Source organism: Danio rerio, chromosome 6 (assembly GCF_052040795.2).
Source record: "Danio rerio strain M-AB ecotype USA chromosome 6, GRCz13ab, whole genome shotgun sequence".
NCBI lineage: Eukaryota > Metazoa > Chordata > Actinopteri > Cypriniformes > Danionidae > Danio > Danio rerio.
In genome coordinates, this window is record NC_141026.1 from 13,696,676 (window position 1) to 13,716,238 (window position 19,563).

General features: G+C 38.8%; 2 protein-coding genes across 6 annotated transcripts in view; one reads left to right on the forward strand and one right to left on the reverse strand.

Moving 5' to 3' along the window:
- The window catches only part of stk24b (serine/threonine kinase 24b (STE20 homolog, yeast)), an 835,587-nt gene that overhangs the window by 321,872 nt on the left and 494,152 nt on the right, over positions 1-19,563 (forward strand). The gene's annotated exons all lie outside the window — the stretch shown is intronic.
- Positions 1-19,563, reverse strand: part of bmpr2a (bone morphogenetic protein receptor type 2a) — a 54,578-nt gene that overhangs the window by 20,178 nt on the left and 14,837 nt on the right. For all 5 annotated transcript variants that reach the window (XM_087255752.1, XM_087255754.1, XM_087255753.1 and 2 more), the window contains 6 exon segments: positions 8,776-8,958; positions 8,497-8,673; positions 6,286-6,393; positions 6,101-6,192; positions 2,908-3,135; positions 2,053-2,167 (listed from right to left, as the gene is read on the reverse strand). In XM_087255752.1, coding sequence (XP_087111878.1) covers positions 2,053-2,167; positions 2,908-3,135; positions 6,101-6,192; positions 6,286-6,393; positions 8,497-8,673; positions 8,776-8,958 — 903 coding nt within the window.

Below are 19,563 nucleotides of genomic sequence, written 5' to 3' on the forward strand. Positions count from 1 at the left end.
GTTTGTAATGTAGTCAAGTGTTAATATATATAAATATAAGCGCAGCAGTTTAGAGCTCATTTCTGGTTAATCATTACAGAATTTACCCGTATTTTAGAAGGGATGTGCGAATATTCTTTTCCGGAAAAATTCCTGAACGTTCTTGCCTGTGTGAACAGCACTTTATTGAATTTACCAGTAAAGTTGTTTTGGAGATTTCCCGGATATTTACCGGTATCACTGTGTGAAAGGGGCTAATGACAAATTTCAAGGATATATCTCAAACACAATAATTCAACTTCAAAATTATGAATAGTTGTATTCTGATGTCATCCTTACTGTGCACTACACATAGGGCTGGATGATATGGCAAAAATTTATATCACAATATATTCAAAATTTCGGTCGATACGATATAATTCCGATTTCATTAAGGACAATATTATAAAGCCAGGAAAAAAACTGGCAAGAACGCTCAAAATGAATGTCTGTACCCACAAATGTCTGCAAACTGAATTTGCAAAGTCTATAATAACATCCAGGCTCTTATAACTTTTTAAAATAAAAATCGTACAAAAAAATTAATGTTCATTTTTTATTTGTATTAGCCTTTATAAACAAGAAGTGTAAAATAAACTAACAAATAACTAAAACTCTCAGACTCAGCTTATTTATAAATATATAAGCTGAGGGTTATATATGTCTATTTATATTTGTGTATAATTACCTAATTTAAAATAAAGGTTTAGCATAAAATATTTTTAGATATTTTATTTACTCTATTTAAATTTACTTATATTTTTTTATTATTTTATATAACAAATTTTCATGATTTAACAGATTTAATACCTCTATTAATCACATTCTTTAAATTTAATCAGCTTTGCAATAACCTGATTCCTGATAAATATGTTTGTGAATTTTATTTTGTACGTTTGCGCTAGTGCTGTATACCAGCAAGCAGCGAGTTTATGTGTATGTGAGTGTTAATGTGGGTGTTTATTTGAGGATCGGTTATATGCAAGTTGGAGATTATATGTATGTGCGTGTATATGTGGGTGTATGCATGCATCAAGTTTATATGTATATGCGCAAGTTTCATACATGTTTTGAACATTCAATAGTATAGGTGTATATGCACTTCACGTGTTTTATGTATGTGTTGATAAGCTAAATTTGACTTAAATCCTACATGGTGCCTCATAGCATCTGTGTTTGCTTCATTGCCTTCTTTTCTGACAATGCTGGTTTTGGGTGTCGGGGAGTTTGGCTTAAACTTTTATGATGCCTCAACTTCTGACACTCAAGTTTGTTTTATCGGGTGGAAAAGATTTGATGTGTCCCCGATGCTAGTTGGCACCACTCTCTGGCACATTTTGCCGAGCACCGAAAATATACATTTATCGGAACTTAAAAAGCCGAACCACTTCCACACCACTGCATTAGTCTTTCCTCTCTTATCAACTATTTCATCTGCATTCTTACTTGTGGACACTTGTTCATTCACATCTGTCTGCGACGGAGCTTAACCTACTGCTGAGCACTGGTAGCACGTGTCTGTGATGTACGTCATTACGCAAGTGACGTCACACTAAAAGTAATTCAGTAACAAATGATAATATATAAGATATTATACATATAATAAAATATATATATGCAAATCTGTATCGAAATACCGTAAATGGGTTTAAAGCTCATATCATCGTTATTTTTTTTTAAAATCTACCGCGAGATTTATTGATATCGAATTATTGACCAGCCCTACCTACATATAGGGCTAATATTATTAGTGTTGTCTTACCATATGTCTGAGAAATAACAATAATAATAGCCTACTCATATTAGTCTTTATTTTACATCTACAGAATCATGAGAAAATCCTGATCTTGATTTTAAGCAAAAAAAAAAAAAAAAATGTGATTCTCATTTTAGCCAGAATCGTGCAGCCCTACTTAGTATGTTGATAAACGCTGTGCTTTCGTATTCTACAGAGGACAGAAAATCCCACGGGTTCAGAATGACAAGATAAATATTCATGTTTGGTAGATTCTATTGTGTTATTCTGGCTCTCACCCCCTCGCTGTATCTCTGTATGCAGGTACGCCAACCCTCTGGTCACAGACAGAGCCAAACGGCAGCAGCTCAACCAGTCCACAGTCCGGCCGCTCAGATACGTGCACAGAGAGCCCTGGGAAAGACAGAGGGAGGACTCTATTCAGAGGAAATCATCTGCAAAGTACAGGGAGGAACGCGCTGGAAAAACATCGGGGGAGGGGGGGGAAACGAGGGAGGATGAGCTTGAAGCGCAGAGCAAGGGAAAAAAAGAGGTGCTGAATCTCAAAGTTACGAGAGTGGCACAATTATTGCTGCACTTCAGGACTACCTTCAGGGATGCCTCTTGTCGCTATGGCAACCTGGCTTGAGGTGAGCCCACAGGAAGTACAGGCTGAAAGCCCACGGTTATGAATAATTGAAAAGTTCTCAGCTCAGTCAATAAGCTCTCTCTTCCTCCATGAAATCAGCAAAGTGTTTGTGGGTGTGAGAATGCGGAGAGCGAGTGAGGTAAAATGAGGATACTTTAAGTATTTTTGGTTTTTGTTCCATAAGCTAAAATAAAATGAATTAAAAAGCACAAAGATGAGAGAGTGAGAGAGTTTTAGGTGATATCTGAAGATATCATATTGCACTTGTGAAGCTGCTGTTGCCACAAGATCAAACATGACATCAGATCCCTCAGGTCTCTAAATATAACCACAAAATAAATGCGTGCACTTGCACTTTTGATGCAGAGAAGAAAGAATGCGAGGGGAAAAAACACACGAGCAGACTAAATAACTGACAGGAAAAGAAGAGAAATCTGGGGTTTTCGCATTTAGCACTTTTCTAGGCGAGAGCTTTGGGCTCCTCAGGGTTTTTTGCGATACTCACATGAGGATAAAACTCCAGCAGAAGGAGAAACTCTGTCCGACCTTCTGTGCCGACGCGCTCCTCGCTCTCTAGGAAGCGCGCTATGTTCTCGTGATCCAGGAGGAGGCGATAAATCATACGCTCATTAGTGAACTGCTGGCGGTTAGCAGAAATGAAAACTTTCACTGCTACAGATCGGTCATCCAGCGAAGCACGATACACTGTACCGTACCGGCCCCGGCCAATCAGCTGTGAGGAACAGAAAGAGAAAAGGAACTGTGAGAAAAATGGATAAAAATGTATTACACATTAAAACATGCTAGAAATATTTGTGTTAGCATTTTGCTAATAATGCTAGAAATATTCTAGCCAGTGCTGGGTTGATTGCTAGCAAAAATAACCTGGGAAAATGCTAAAACCTACTAGAAACATTTTATCTGCAAGTTATTCAGGCTAACAACATTCTGCACTTCTAAAGAACATGCTAAATCATGTTAGCAACGTGCCAACATGCTGAAAACATTAACAACAGAGTTAAAACATGCTAACAACATAGTAAGTGCTGGTGTGGGGAAACACCGAGTCCCCCCTGTAACTGAGTGAATTTGGACCTCAAGGGATCATCTGTGGTGAATGCCTGATCATAAGATATTATTGTGTTACCTTGTTGTGTGGATAGTCAGAGCTGTGTTCGCTTGCTGTAGCTAGGTAGATAACGCTAGATCTATGATTATGCTAGTACATCGGCTAACTGGACTAACTAAACAATATGAAAGATAAATGCTCAATTTTAAAGCCCATGGCTTTAATTACACATCATCATATGAAAAGGTCAATATAAAACTTATAAATGTCATTATAATGGTGAATGAAATGGTCATTATAACGCTTTTTACATTATATCAATTAAAACGTGATTGCACAGAATTAATAGTTGTAATATTGAACAGACGCTACAAACTATACATATAGTCTGATTTCACACGGCCGCCATTTCTAAAAACGTAATCGAGGCTGTGGTGGAACGAAACCTGGAAGTATCGCCTGAGTCGCACAGGAAAGTTGTGTACCTGGTTGTATATCAAAGAGAAAGTGATACAAATTTATCATTTCACCGCCTTCCGAGTGACCCGAAGGTCCGATCTGAATGGATAGTAAAAATAAAAAGGTATATCAGTCCTCATTTTCTAACTAAGTTAGGGGAAATGGCACTAGTTAAATAACGTTTTCTTTCCCAAACACGTTTTAGATGCCATTTATCAAGCTCAAATTAACGAAATGATTCTTTCACTATATTAGACCTGTCATGATACTGTATTTCGGTAAATTTAAGAAAAAACTTAAATTTCCCGCTAACCCATAGTATTCACCAGCGCTCAGGAAAAAATGACAGTGATTAGCCGTGAAGATCATCAGTTCACCGAACTTCACAGAGGTTTATCGAGTGCAAACACAGACGAGTGATCAACTGATCTTTGTAGCTTTTAAATGCTTCAGTATCCTTGTATGTGTTTGCACTTGGTGAAGTTAAGTGAACTGATGACCTTCACGGCCAATCACAGTCATTTTTTGTTGAGCACTGGTAAATACTATGGCAAATCAGCTGTGTTTAAGAACGCGCTCAGTGGTACTTAAAAGTTAGCGGGAAATGGACGTTTTTAAAATGTTCCTACCAGGACACTATTACAGACAACATGAGGGTGTGCTACAGAGGACTGCTTTGTTTTATCTCTCACCAGGTTACATAGGTGGAAGCAGGGAAGCGTCCTCACGGTGTTTACCTGGTGCTATGAGCTGAAGCCTAGGAGGACACTTAAGCGTATTACTCTTAAAGAGATTGTGATTGTGTTTTATGCCTAATCTGCTTTTAATTGTTTAAATTAAATGTAACTGAATGATACTTAAGTAATTTTTACACCATATCTGCACTTCGAGGCAGCAGCTGAAGGTTTGTAGTCCACATTATGTTGCTGCAATGTTTACAGTGCTGGTCCTATACTTTCGGGTTTCTTCCCACCGCCGCCTCGATTTCATATTTCAAAATGGCGGCTGCGTGAAATAGGTGTATTATAACAACAGGACCACACAGGGTACTATAGGGGACCCAAAAGTATTAAAACATATTAGAGACCTGCTACTTCCCTGCTGAAAAATCCAGCTTAAATCAGCCTAGGCTGGTTGGCTGGTTTTAGCTGATCGACCAGGCTGGTTTTAGAGGGGTTTTGGCCACTTCCAGGCTGGCTTCCAGCCATTTCCAGCCTGGTCTTAGCTGGTCAGGCTGGGAGATGACCAGCTAAAACCAGCTTGATCAGCCTAGCCAAGCTGGGAGTCCAGCTAAAACCAGCTATATTCAGCTTCAACCAGGCTGGTTGAGCTGGTTTTAGCTGGATTTGGCTGGTCATTTTCCAGCCTGACCAGCTAGGACCAGGCTGGAAATGGGTGGAAACCAGCCTGGAAATGGCCAAAACCCCTCTAAAACCAGGCTGGTCGACCAGCTAAAACCAGATATCCACCCTAGGCTGGTTCAAGCTGAATTTTTCAGCAGGGTTGCATACTAATTTAAGCATGCTAATGCCAGCTACATGAAAAAATTCTGAAACCATGCAAACAATATGTTACTTTATAATGACAATGTGACCATACTAGATACACAATGAATCTTAATTGCTTTCTATCTTTCCTTCAATTTTTTTAACGTAGGTTTAACATTTAGCTTTAGCTTGGTTCGTCTGAATGAAATTTAATGTCTAGTTAATAAATATCGTAGTACAGAATTAACGCCAAATTCATTTATTCACTTTCTTTTCGGCTTGGTCCCTTTATTAATCTGGGGTCACCACAGTGAAATGAACGGCAACTTATCCAACATATGTTTTACGCAGTTGATGCCCTACCAGCTGCAACCCATCACTGGAAAACAAACAAACACAAACACTACAATTTAGCTTACCCAATTTACCTATGGCGCATGTCTTTGGACTTAGGGTGAAACCGGAGCACCTGGGGGAAACTCACGCCATCATGAGGAGAACATTCAAACTCCACACAGAAATGCCAACTGACCCAGCCGAGGCTCAAACCAGCGACCTTCTTGCTGTGAGGCAATTGTGCTACCCACTGTGCCACCGTGACGCCCCCAATGCCGAATATTGGTAAAACACCATATTTTTTATATTTACACCAAATTCTATTTGCTTAAAAAGGTGTCTTTTACCTCCTGCAGTGTGAGGTTGTCCAGATCCAAAGAAGGAGGAGAAAGCGCCGTCTCCAGGATATTTAAAGTATGCAGTGAGTGTTTACCACGTCCTGGAAGACACACACATGTACAGTTGATCCACATGCCAATATATTTAATTTCATTGTAATTTAAGGCACCATAACATCATTACGGAAACATACCTCTTAGCATGCGATACCCGAAAAAAAGCAGAATGACGAGGACAGCAACCATGGACACAGTTGCTAAGGCAACAACTATGACTTCCTCTCTGTGCAGTCGGCGCGATTCTTGAAAGATTCAAAGAAAAAATGTTAATTCATGGACTAGTAAGTGAAGTCATTTGTACCTACTGTACTGTTTCTGCTTACTGAACGTTATGTACAGTTGCAACCAAACTTATTTAGCCCCTCAAAGTCTGAAACAACTAACAAATACGTCTTTTCAGAAGAACCTACATTTTATTTCTTTTTTAAATTGCACTCATAACAGTTTAGCGCTTTATTAAAGGGATATTGTCACTGTGTAATAAAATATATTTCATTTCAAAATATATTTCAATGTCATAATTATTCCACCCCAATTCAACATCTGAAATTATGATTGAGATTTTTTAGGTAATTTTACATTTTGTTACATTAAGGGTGACACTGTAGCGCAGTGGGTAGCACAATCACCTCACAGCAAGAAGGTTGCTGGTTCAGGCCCCGGCTGGATTAGTTGGCATTTCTGTGTGTAGTTTGCATGTTCTCCCCATGTTCGTGTGGGTTTCCTTCGGGTGCTCCGGTTTCCCCCACAATTCAAAGATCTGCGCTATAGGTGATTTGAATAAGCTAAATTGGCCGTGAGTGTGAAGTGTATGGGTGTTTTCATTACTGGGTTGCATATGCTGGATTAGTTGGTGGTTCATTCCGCTGTGGCAACCCCTGATGAATAAAGAGACTAAGCCGAAGGCAAATGAATAAGTGAATGAATGAATGTTACATTAAGTAGTTAAACACTGCCTTTTTAAATTCTTTAACTTTGACTTTTGCAAAAATAAGTTTAACTCATGCATGTGTTAAATCTGTATGTGTGTATGTCCTGGTTATCCAGGTTGGGGGTTGACGACTCACCTCATCACAATTAGATGTTATGAAACACCAATATGGTGGGCTGAATATCAACTTCGATATAAAATGGCTCTGGGAGTAAGAGTAAGTATGTGTTAAAGCTGAGTAGCAGATTTGGCCAAATCCAAAATGGGCTCACAAAAGCTATGGAGAAAATGTATTACAGTGGTCCCTTGCTTTAACTCAGTTCACCTTTCGCAGCCTCACAGATTTTTTTTGTGCAATTTGAACCATCTTTTTTTTTTACAGCACATTGTGTTCTGCGTCCTGATTGGCTGTAGACCATTGTCAATCAATCTCCTCTGTGTCTTCTGTACATTACAGATTGCGTTCAGATTTACAAATTATCATAAATCTTGGCTAACAGTGTGTTTCAATAAGGATGCAAAATGGATTGTAAATCTCCGCAGCAAGACCACCGTAAAGGGGATGCGCTGCGCCATAACGTAGGATTTCATCAGGGTATACACGTATTTTAAATAGCATGTGAATGTGTGCTTCCAGTGTGTGTTACTTCCAATTGTCATATGCACGGGGCATCAGGAGTGTGACCCCCGTAAGAATGGAGTCTGCTTTAGTTTTGTGGATCAGTGACTGCAGGAAAAAGAACCGCGCTGGATGCCAACATTATCCACACAAAAGCTAAAAAGCTTTATGAAACTTTTGCTGACAGCGATGAATGTTTGCGCCTGACAACAGGTTTTGATCTTTGGTTTCATTCTATAATACTCGACTTCTTTTTCTATGAAAGTTTCAACTTTGAGAGTGTTTAAACGAGAGAAATTGGTGAAAATGTTAACGCCTGTCTGAGAAAAGTGTACAAAGAGTGTAGTGAGGGGTTTTACAGCCTTAAAACATAGAATAATTGTAAAAAAAAAAAAAAACACGGACTACTTTGCGAATTTCACCTATTGTGGGTTTTTTTAGATTGCAACCCCCGCAACTAATGAGGGACCACTAGGGGCATTAGTTGTAATGCAGAAGAAAGTCTAAGGCTACAAGAAAACACTAAATATTTATTTAGAAACATTATTTATGAGTCTCAAATATTTTTTAAAATGCTGACAGAAAATGCCTGGTGGTAAAAAAGGCAACACTTATGAACAAAAGAACCCCATGGTCAAACATAAGGGGGTTACACAAATATATATTTCTACACTTTTCATAATAGTATACTGATGCATTTTGACTGCACTGGATTATCTTGCAGATCAAGGGTGCTGAATGATTTTGATTGCAACTGTATGTGTCTATAAACCACACACACACACACACACTCACGAAGGGGCTGTGCAGTGGTCGGGGAAGGAGGTGGAAAGTCCTCTGTGAAGTTCAGGTTGCACATGTCTTTATTGCAGCAGCAGAATCGGTATGTCCCATTCTGAGCCACTGACGGTGGGTTGGTCACCACACAGCGGTCATAGCACTCCTGGTGGTCACCAACATTCGTCCAGCAACCTGTATCAAACAGAGAGAAAATAAAAGGTGAGGTGGACGGTTTGTGTGTGTGTGTGTATGTGTGTGTGTGTGTGAGAGAGAGAGAGAAACATATTTGCATACCTTGCTTCACTAGTACTACTCCGTTATTTTTTTTGCCCCAGAGTCCAAAGCAGCGGTGTCCTTGATAACAGCGAATGGTAGAGTTCTCATGAAAGACAAGTCCTTCCCCACGCCCACCAATCCGCTCGGCCAGACCCTGTGGCTGCTCTGCGTACGCACACTCCCTCTGCTCACTCTGTGCAGCTGAAACCACAGAGATGGAAGGAGATCAAATGAGAAACAAAGACACTGGAGCTGCATGATATTGGGACAAACTGACATCGAGATGTTCTGTTCTTCTGCGATATGTATTGCAATATGATTTCAATTTCACCAGATGAAATGAATAGCTGTATTTGAAAAGTATTTATAAGTTTGGATTGATCATCATGATTTTATAGAAGAGCACACCTGTATAAAACGCTGAGATAAATACAATAAAAGGTGTCTAAATGCCGGGACACAAGTCGACGGCCAACAACAAGAGTAGATCAAGCCCAACTGTGTTGTCGCCTCATGTCGGCTTGAGTTTGGTCCTGTTTGAACCAAAAATTCAAGCACACCAAACAGACGACAGCCCACTCAACCAGGAGCACGAGTTCTGTGCCTGTGTGACAGGACATGTCTTTTCACACCCACAGGGGTCTGTTTTCTTATTCGACAAAGGGAAATTGAAACTTCCGATTCGCACATGCAAAGTGTAAACAAAGCAGGATTTAGTACTATTTTCATAGTATTTGTCATTCACCACAGAGGGATTCGCTCCCGTAAATATATCTAATAATGTAATAATCCATATTGACCTTATTCTCCGCGGACGAGTGTGCGCTGCCATTTGAATCTTATTGGCAAGACTTCCAGACTCATTTTTAGACATTAAAAACTGCTCGTTTCGCTGTTTGATGTTGCAAACTGATATTTCCTTGTTATATTATTCTACTTAGTCTGTCTAGTCATGCAAACATTTGTTTGTAGAGAAAGTAGTTTGACCGTTTTTTGCTGTTTATTATTCCTTGTCATTTCTCCCATAGGCGACTAAAACGAAAGTTCTAAGACAATCACGAGAACAGGCGCACTTCCGCATTTTAGAATAAGGTCAATAGTAGGGCTGCACGATTTGGAGAAAAAAATAGAATTGCGATTTATTGGATCAAAATTGTGATTTGTGATTTAAAATGTGATTTACTTCCATTTCATAAAAGAGCTACAGATTTGATGTGGTGGTTTTAACAGCACCAAAGAAAGACCAAGCATAATCACAAAGTACGCTGCATGCTAGGCATACTGTTTATATTAAACCTCTTAAACATTGTTTCCATTTTTAAAATTGATTTATGAACAGTGAGAACTGTTCGAGCCCCGACTGGGTCAGTTGGCGTGAATCAGTGTTGCCATGGGTTTCCTCCTGGTGCTCCGGTTTCCCCCACAAGTTCAAAGACATGTGGTATAGATGAATTGGGTAAGTTAAATTGTCCGTAGTGTATGTGTGTGAATGAGTGTGTATGGATGTTTTCCAGTGATGGGTTGCAGCTGAAAGGGCATCCGCTACGTAAAACATATGCTGGATAAGTTGGCGGTTCATTCCACTGTGGCGACCCCAGATTAATAAAGGCACTAAGCTAAAAAAAAGAATGAATGAATGAATCTTTGTGTGAACCTTCTTGACATGAATTTTTTACTTGCTACGTCACTTCAGTTTTCAATCTCATGCTCTGATTCGTTGCTGAAAAACCAATCAGAGCATTTTCTTCAGCCAACAGTCGACGACGAATCTGCATACTGAATCAGGCTAAAATGATCCGACATTAACCTGATGATAGGTACACATAAACAAACAACAAAGCCCAACCGCTAACCATCAGCTTGATGTGTCACGCCCTTTATAGTTTTCAGGTACAAAAATGTAATAATCAAATGTAAAATAAAACTGTATAATCTACAATGTATAAAGAAATAAATACAATAATAAAAATGGTTAAAGCTACTCACTCGCCTAAAATGGTTAAAAAAGTTAGGGTACTTTTGGAATATTTAATTAATTCCATGCGTGTTCAATAAAAAAAGGTCAGAAGACCGTTTTCTTCAAATGTTCAACTGAGGCTGATTCTTAAAACATAGTGCTGCGAACATTTTGGAGACCGCAATTTATGAATCCGGAGGTACGTATGGCTGCATTTAATTTTTTTAAGCAAACGCTACGGGGCGGTATGACGCCGTTCCTTTTGATGTTTACCGGCTGATCGCTTACCTCCGTGTGGAGGACTTTCACGTCGCAACCAGTTTGTCCAGGTAGCGCGTCCTGTACGCCGGCGGATTTGAGACACAGAGAGAATTAGTATGCAAATTAGACTATTAGACTATTAGTATGCAAGGCATATCACACTCAAGAGAAGAAGTTTAATTCATATATCACCTTTAAACAATACAAATACAATTGTTTAATGAAAAGAAAAAAAGACAAAAATAATTTTAAAAAATTCCTTTATCACAACAGTGCTTTCACACCTTGACATTTGTTTTGGAACCTGACACGTTTGCCCCCTCAGTTCGTTTGGGAATATGTGAATCCCTCAAATGAAGCTTGGTTGAAACAAACTCTTGAACGGTTTAGTTGTAGTTATGAACAAACTAACAAACCAGGGCATATCAGGCATATATATATATGGCTATAAGAGAAGAGAATGATGAGTAGCATGGGATGTCATTCCTACTGGTAAAAGTGTGTTTCCTGTCGAATACCAATCTCTGACCAATGTGATAACAGTTTTGGTCCATTTATAAACTTTGCCATGTGAAAGTGAACCGCATCAAGAACAAAAAGCAACATTGTAACAATTTTAATCCCTGTTCCAGAACAAAACAAAAATCTACAGTTGTAAAAAAACACCCTTAGAGGCCCTAAAAACACATGCAAATAATAACTTCCACTCTATTAGGATTAAACTTCACAATGAATGCACAAGCACAAATCTCATATGTTCTGAACTGTGGAGCCTGGTCAGCCATCATCCAGACTACTGTGACTTTTGTACTATTGTAGATGCGCACATTCCGACAACCATATCTGAAACGATATATTATACAGTCCTAAACGACACAAAAGATAGACAAAGACATATGGTACATCTGGATTAGGGGGTGGGGCTTCTAATGTGTACAGTATTAACAGATACTTGTTCTGCTCTGCTGAGGTTCCATGCAAGCTGTACTAATGCTAAAATGTGACATGTAAACACTTCAGATCACTGATCTACCTGCACCACCTGCGTAATTTGATTAGCGACTAGATTTTAGTGCCAATAGCCTTAAATGTGCTGCCATATAGCACTGTGATTCTCACAGCGACTCAAGTTCGATTCCTGGAACGAGGTCTTTTGCCGATCCTTTACCTCTCTCTGTCCTAATGTTTTCCTGTCTGTAACCTTCACTGTCCAATCCCAAGAAAAGGTGAAACCCCCCTTTAAAGAAATAAATAAGTATTAAACTAGACTAGATTTAAACAAATTGTCAGCAAGCAGTCCCCATTTAAAATGACTGTCATATGCAACTTGAAATTGCTGTATTGTGGTCTACAGATGTAGTGCAGATGGATGGATGGGGAAATCCAAAATGATGTCACAGCAGTAAATCTAGATCAAGTGTTCTGATTTCCTGACTATTTAAGCACACTGTAATCATGTACTTTCCTACATTATCAAAGCCGACTGCAGACTTTAGGGGGCCCCCAACAGTGTGTTAATAAAAATCCCCAAATGACCCCAAACCACTTAATCTGGTCATTCAGACTCATTTCATATCAACAAACAACAGTGATATATATAACAACAACTGCGTATATATTGAGGAGCGTCTCTGTACGCCATAACGAAACATGAATAAATTTAAGCCTGCTAAATAAATTTATTGTAGACGCACTTTGAGATTCATTCCTTTGAGTGTTTATTGTTTATCTATGATTTCAAATTGCATTATGGGACCTTGGAACTTGCTTCTCTTGTTAAAAGCTCAAGTAAAGTGACTTTTATTTATTTTATTTAATTAAAGTGACTTTTTATTTACATAGTCATACGTTTATTAAAAATTTTAGTAGTTTAGGTCTGCAATCTGCTGCCAATACTTTTTCAGCTATTTTACGAATTCATTTCAATATATATGATTGCTTACACATCATCATATTATTTCAAACTACCTAAAATGGCAATAAAAGTTCATTCATTCATTTTCCTTCAGCTTAGTCCCTTTATTTATCTAGGGTCGCCACAGCGGAATGAACCGCCAACATATCCAGCATATGTTTTACACAGTAGATGCCCTTCTAGCTGGAACCCAGTACTGGGAAACATCCACACACTCTCACATTCACACACATACTCTATGGAAAATTTAGTTAATCCAATCAGGCCCGTGCAGAGACCGTCCAAAGGGCATGTGAAGGATAAATTTTTTGAAGGTCGGGGGGGGGGGGGGGGGGGGGGCAGGGGGGGTAGTTTGGTGCAGATCTGCAGAGTGGATGCGCGCGTACTGAAGAACGGTGTTATCGCGTGCGTACTGATCAGCTGTGTTGTTGCACGCGTACTCAAGAGCGGTGTTGTCGTGTGCCTACTGAAGGGCGGGACCGAAGGTGTGCCGCGTCGCGGGGGCACTTTTGATCATTTTGGAAGCGCACTTTCTATCCAAGACTAAAAAGGGCATGTGCACTGCACAGGTTGAGCCCTATGTGTGCACGTGCCTGAATCCAATTCACCTATAGTTCATGTCTTTGAACTGTGGGGGAAACCAGAGCACCCAGAGGAAACCCACGCCAACATGGGGAGAACCTGCAAACTCCACACAGAAATGCAGACTGATCCAGCCGGGACTCAAACCAGCGACCTTCTTGGTGTTAGGCAACAGTGCTAACCACTGAGCCACCTGACAATAAAAGTCACTTTGTTAAAGTGCATTTTCACCATCAAAAATTCATGAAGCCGAGCTCAGTAGTTCCAGAATATGATTCTAAACTGTAAATAAACCAAAACTAAAGGTCCACTCTGAAAAATGTGGGGCTATTGTAACCCAATGTTGGGTCAAATAAGGACAAACACCAAACTGGTCAATTTTTTTAAGTATAATTAAACTGTACTTTTAACCCAACGCTTGTGTTTGTCCATATTTGACCCAACGTTGAGCAAAAACAACCCAGCCTTTTTAGAGTGTACTGACAAGCTGCTGATGGAAACAAATTTTAATGTATCCTACTTTTCAAAAAAATGGTCTGATCTCAAAAACAAATATCTATTTGATAAATAAAATTATATATGAATGTAAAACATAAAAGATCTCTAAAAAGACTATTAAAATGACCATTTAAAGGTCTCATGAAGTACTCTGAAATGTGCAGTTTTTATTTAATGTTTGACGTAATCAAAGAGCTTAGAATCACCAAGAGGCGACACTCAATAGAACGTACCATTGCAACAGAAGAGCCCAGCAACAGCCAAGCAATTCCGCCATTTTGGAGTGAAAGCGATCGGCCGCCCATTGGATCTTATTGGTGTCGCGATGACTAGCAGCTGCTTTGTTTTGTATTTATTTATATTAAAGGTGCATTAAAACTGAGATACAACCTGAGAGACCACAGTACAACACTTCAATCACAATCATCAGCACTTTTAATAGTTTATTTTACAGACTTAGGGCCTTATTATACACCCGATGCAATGCGGCGAAAGGCATGACGCAAATGTTGTTTGTGAGTTTCAGCTTGACACAAGTGTCGTTTTGACGTGTTGCAACACGCTGTTTAAATAGCACATGCATTAGCACTCATGTGTGCGCCCATAGGCGTTCTGGTCTAAAAAAGGAGGCGTATTAAGGCGCATTTCTGGCATGTTGCTATTTTGAGGATCTAAAATAGACTGCTCAATAGACCAGCTGAGAGGAGGTCTAAAGTCCAGTGCAGAGTGCGTCAATTCTGCGCCTCACTTAAACATTGCTTAATACACACAGGATGTACGGCAACACACATATATCTTGACAAACGAAAAATAATTAAAGGAATAAAATATTACAAAAATTATTGTTTTCTACATCAATAAAAAAAACACTGCCTTCATGCCTTCTTCATCTCAGGGAGCTTTTTCAGTTTATTCATGACAACTTGCTTTTGACTAAGTTTAGATTTGCCCACCTGTCAGGTTTTAGACCATATGGGGCACAGCATGTTTATTTGGATATAACTCACTTTTTTGAGCACACTTCATTATTATTGTTCATTTATTAGTTTCCTGGAAATTAGAGCTAAATTCAGAAATAGTTTTGAAACAAATCTTTGTGCTTAACAAACAAAATTAATTATGTTTGCTAATGAATGTCTGGGCGTACAACATGTTTTCTTATTAACAGAAAAGAGTGATAGTGAAAGCAAAGAATAAGGAAGTTCATCTCTCATTCTTGCGCTGCAGATGGTCTGTTTAACTGTTTTCTTGCTAGTGAAGTGTTTCGTTTTTTCACTTACAAAGTTTGTCATGTAAATAGCAAATGCGCTATAGCGCGACGGAACTGACTCTTAAAGGGAATGGGAGATGAGACTCTGATTGGTTTATTCTCAAAACACACCTATAACTCATTAAGGAATAAGCTCAACCCTGTTAAACCATGCACCATGGAGCAAAGCGGATTTTTTCGTCCTTAAAATAGCAAAAGTGAATTCTGAGACACCCTTAATGCTTTTACGCCCTGCGCTTTGGACTTTGCGCTAAGATTGTTAAAATAGAGCCCTTCATGTTTATATTTAAACTATACTTATTTCCTTGGAACTGTCACTTTTAGGTGAAATTACTTTAAATTACTTTAATTTCATAGTTTACGCACTGGCATAATATACATTATTACTGACATGTTAAAATAAATTAACATGACTTTCAAAATGGGATATTGATGACAGACTGAAAGCACACTTATTGTTGCAGTATTATATGTTATAACAGTATATAGTATTTTTTTCCATTGTCGTCTGTTAAAGAAAGACTAATAAAGCTTTTATGTAAAAAGCCACTTTGTCCAAAATGATTGAATTCTGACATATAAAATCATAATATACAAACACATACACACACACACATCTATTAATATATTATATTATTATAAATATGTCTCCTGATCTGAATCCAATTTAACACATATGGGAAATTCTGAAAAGACATAATTTAAGCATCTGAGGTCATTTTTAAAGAATGGAAAAGACAGATGTTGCAAAAAGTTCTACTCGATCATTCCATGCCTAGAAATCTTGGTGCTGTGATTAAAAATCACAGAGGCCAACGATGTTTATTTTTATTTTTCTCTAAAGCTTTGATTAAGTTGTTTCTTTGTAATTTACAGGGACGCTGTTGACTGAAGAATAAAGCACAAGATGTGGGATGCGAGCCTTGATTGTTTTTTCTGCTGCAACATGAGTTAGGCGAGCTATCCTGTATTTCTTTAACTCAACGCGTTACGTTCTTTCACATATATTCGGAATATGCATGTGAAAGTAATATGAATCATTCACATATCTTTTGTGAGTTCATTATCTGAGATGTAGAACGCAGGAAAAGCTGCCAATACAGAGACACGATTGCGCTGGTGAAGAGTTTACAGCAGTTTGACAGATAAATATGAATTTGTAGCTAAATTGTTAGCGGTGTCAATATTTCCCGTTGCTTACATCTTTGCTACAGCACAGCATTAACGCAAGACACTGTACATGTCATGATCAATTTTAACAAATAAAAACACTTACAGGTTGTGAGTCCACAGCTTCTGCTTGTTGGAGCTGCTCCTTCTTTGAGGAGATGTTAACAGAATCCAGCACTGAACTGGGAGAGATTCTGGAAGCTGTGTTTTGTCAAGTCATGCTTGCTATGTATTTTATAATTCTCTGGAACATGATTATTATTGAATTGTGAGCACTTCTGTCTTTGTGTTGTGTCCTTTGGAAGCCCAAATACAGAAACAGAAGAAGCTCTGTAAAAATAGCAGTGTTTGAACAGCATTTTAGCTCTCTCTGCTGTAACATTACAGCGCCTCTGGCCACGTCCCTTAGCTGCGCAATGTGTGTGCGCGGTAAAAGTACATTTGAGATTTCACTGGCCTGGAAATATTTATTGTAATCCCCAAAATTCGTTTATTGTAGGCTTTGCTAAGCTAACTCTGTAAAAACCAAGGTCTCTCTTTGCATTGAACTTTGAGCATTTTACACTCAGAGATGCTGTTTATGTTCACACAGCTACATTAAGCATCAACTAAAGTTTAAAATATGATATCGTAGTGGACCACCCCTTTAAGTAAAACAAAAAAGTAGAACTTTTAAGTTATTTTGTTAACCTTACTTTCATGTCATAAGTTAAAGATATTATATGAAACTTTGTCTTGTCAACATTTTGTAAATTCAATTGTTTTATTCATTAGTTTAAAATGTTGCTTTTTAGTTGGGGGCGTAAGAATATATTTTAACTCATATGTAACTCAATATTTTAACTCATTCTGCCTAATGTAGTCATCTGTGCTGTTGTTCTTTTGGAATTTTCATTCCAAAATGGCGGCCGCATGACACTAGCGGCATCTAGTGGCTGTTTTCCAAATAGCAACAAAGTGTCGCCTCTTGGTGATTCTATGCTCTTTAATGTAATCTCAACTGAAAAATGAAGAGAGGGTGGAATATAAAGTAGCCCCTCCCTTTAAAAAAACAGCAAATGGCTTTTTGTTTTTATCCCTGCTCTGTCAGTGATTGGTTGAGCTCAAGCGCATCAAATGAAAAGCAAATGAGAGGCATCTTGAAGGGGGCAGGGCATGTCGGATACTACAGAGCATTTGATGGTCAAGATTTGTATGAGGTGATGTGAAAAAAATTGTTAATCGATTCAGGCAGAAGTGACAAACTGCAAGCTTTAGATTTTTACATCAGTTTTAGGTTTCCTAAATGTGTATTTGTCACTGTTTTGGAGCACAACAAGCTTATAGTTATCCTTAAAACTAACAGACTAATAATGATATCTATATTTTTATTTTTATTTCACAGGACCTTTAAATATACTTTCTTAAGACCTTTGCTTTACATGATGGATTTGTCTGCTTGGATATTAGGGGGGTTTGAACGTCATGTTAACCAGAGTTCAGCATATCCTACCCAAGAGCATAGAAAAAAAAACAAGCTAGAGTTACAACTTCTATTCTTCTGTAGCCATCATTTGTTTTGAGAAAGCATCACCTCAGCCAGACGGACTTTGTGAGAACCAAACGTCCCCAAGCATCTTGCACACACTCTGGGATGCAGGTGATGTTTTTTTTTCCAGCAAGCATGATCATTGTTTTTTCTTAAGGCCTGCAGATTGAAGACGTTATCGTGAGGAATGCAGATAACGCTGATCTCGGAAGAGAGCTCAACTTTCAGAGATTATGCTGTCCAAGGTCATGCTTAGCTATGATGTCCACAGAGGCCTTTTTCTCTGCTCGGCTTGTGGAGGAGGTTATGAATGCGCTTTGATAGCAACACAACTGAGCAGTTACCCAGGGGGCTTTACTGTGCTAAACACACAATGCATGTCTCAGCTCATCTGCATTATTCCAACTGATAGAGTGTATGTGCACGCACTTAGAAAATGTATAATATATTATTCTTGTATAATTCATGTTGTTTTATCTATGTGAGAGATAACATTATAATTAGCAAGCATGTTACTCGCATTACAAAAAAAAAGGCCTTGAAACAAGTCTACATCGTTCATTGAGTGGTGAAGCCTACAAGACAGCCCTATCAAATAAGCTATAAAACCACAATTATATCCTTGAATTAGTCAACCCAGGCTCATTCTGAAAACCTACCCTTATATACATTTCTGGAGAGCGCCAAATACATCCCAGGAGCTAGGTTTTTTGCAGTTTTTGTGAATCCGCCAGAGGCCACTGTGTATGCTTTTTCAGATCTGCTGACTGACTCACCCTCCTCCTTCTCTTAACCCAACCAATAGTATTTTCAAAAGCACTGATTGACCCGCTCACCCACTTCCCGAAAACCAATCGACAGTTTTAAATAGCAATCTAGAAAAAAATAAAAGCCCTCGTCTGATTTTTACCACGTTTTCAGGTTTTACCACATTCTCACCGTTTTTTACTTGTTTATTTTATTCTTTGGCTTCTGTTTTTGACGCTTTCTGGAAGCGTTTTTTGCTCGAACCCCATCACTGTGGTCAACTCCTCTCTGTGTTTCAAGTCCGCCGAAATACATGATAAGCTAACTGGATAATGTCATGTTCACCAGCGATCTATCCACCAGAGGTCGCTGGTAAACACTCACACTCAAACAAACTACAAATCAGCCAGTTCATGGACTACAACTTCATACATGCACTCCTTTCACACACATGTTCTAGATCCAGACTGATTACACTCGCACAGCTGAAGCTGCTCTAGGACTGATTCATGGACTACAAAAACTGCTCAAACACAAACACTGTTGCTGAGTCTTGGAGTTTGCAAGTTCTCCCTGCGTTTGCGTGGGTTTCCTCCGGGTGCTCCGATTTTCCCCACAGTCCAAAGACATGCGGTACAGGTTAATTGGGTAGGCTAAATTGTCCGTAGTGTATAAGTGTGCTTGTGTGAATGCGAGTGTGTGGATGTGTTCCGTAGATGGGTTGCAGCTGGAAGGGTATCCGCTGCGTAGAAACTTGCTGGATAATTTGGCGGTTCAATCCGCTGTGGCGACCCCGGATTAATAAAGGGACTAAGCCGACAAGAAAATTAATGAATTAATAAATGGGATGCAGTGACACGCAGTCAAATATTTCGCTG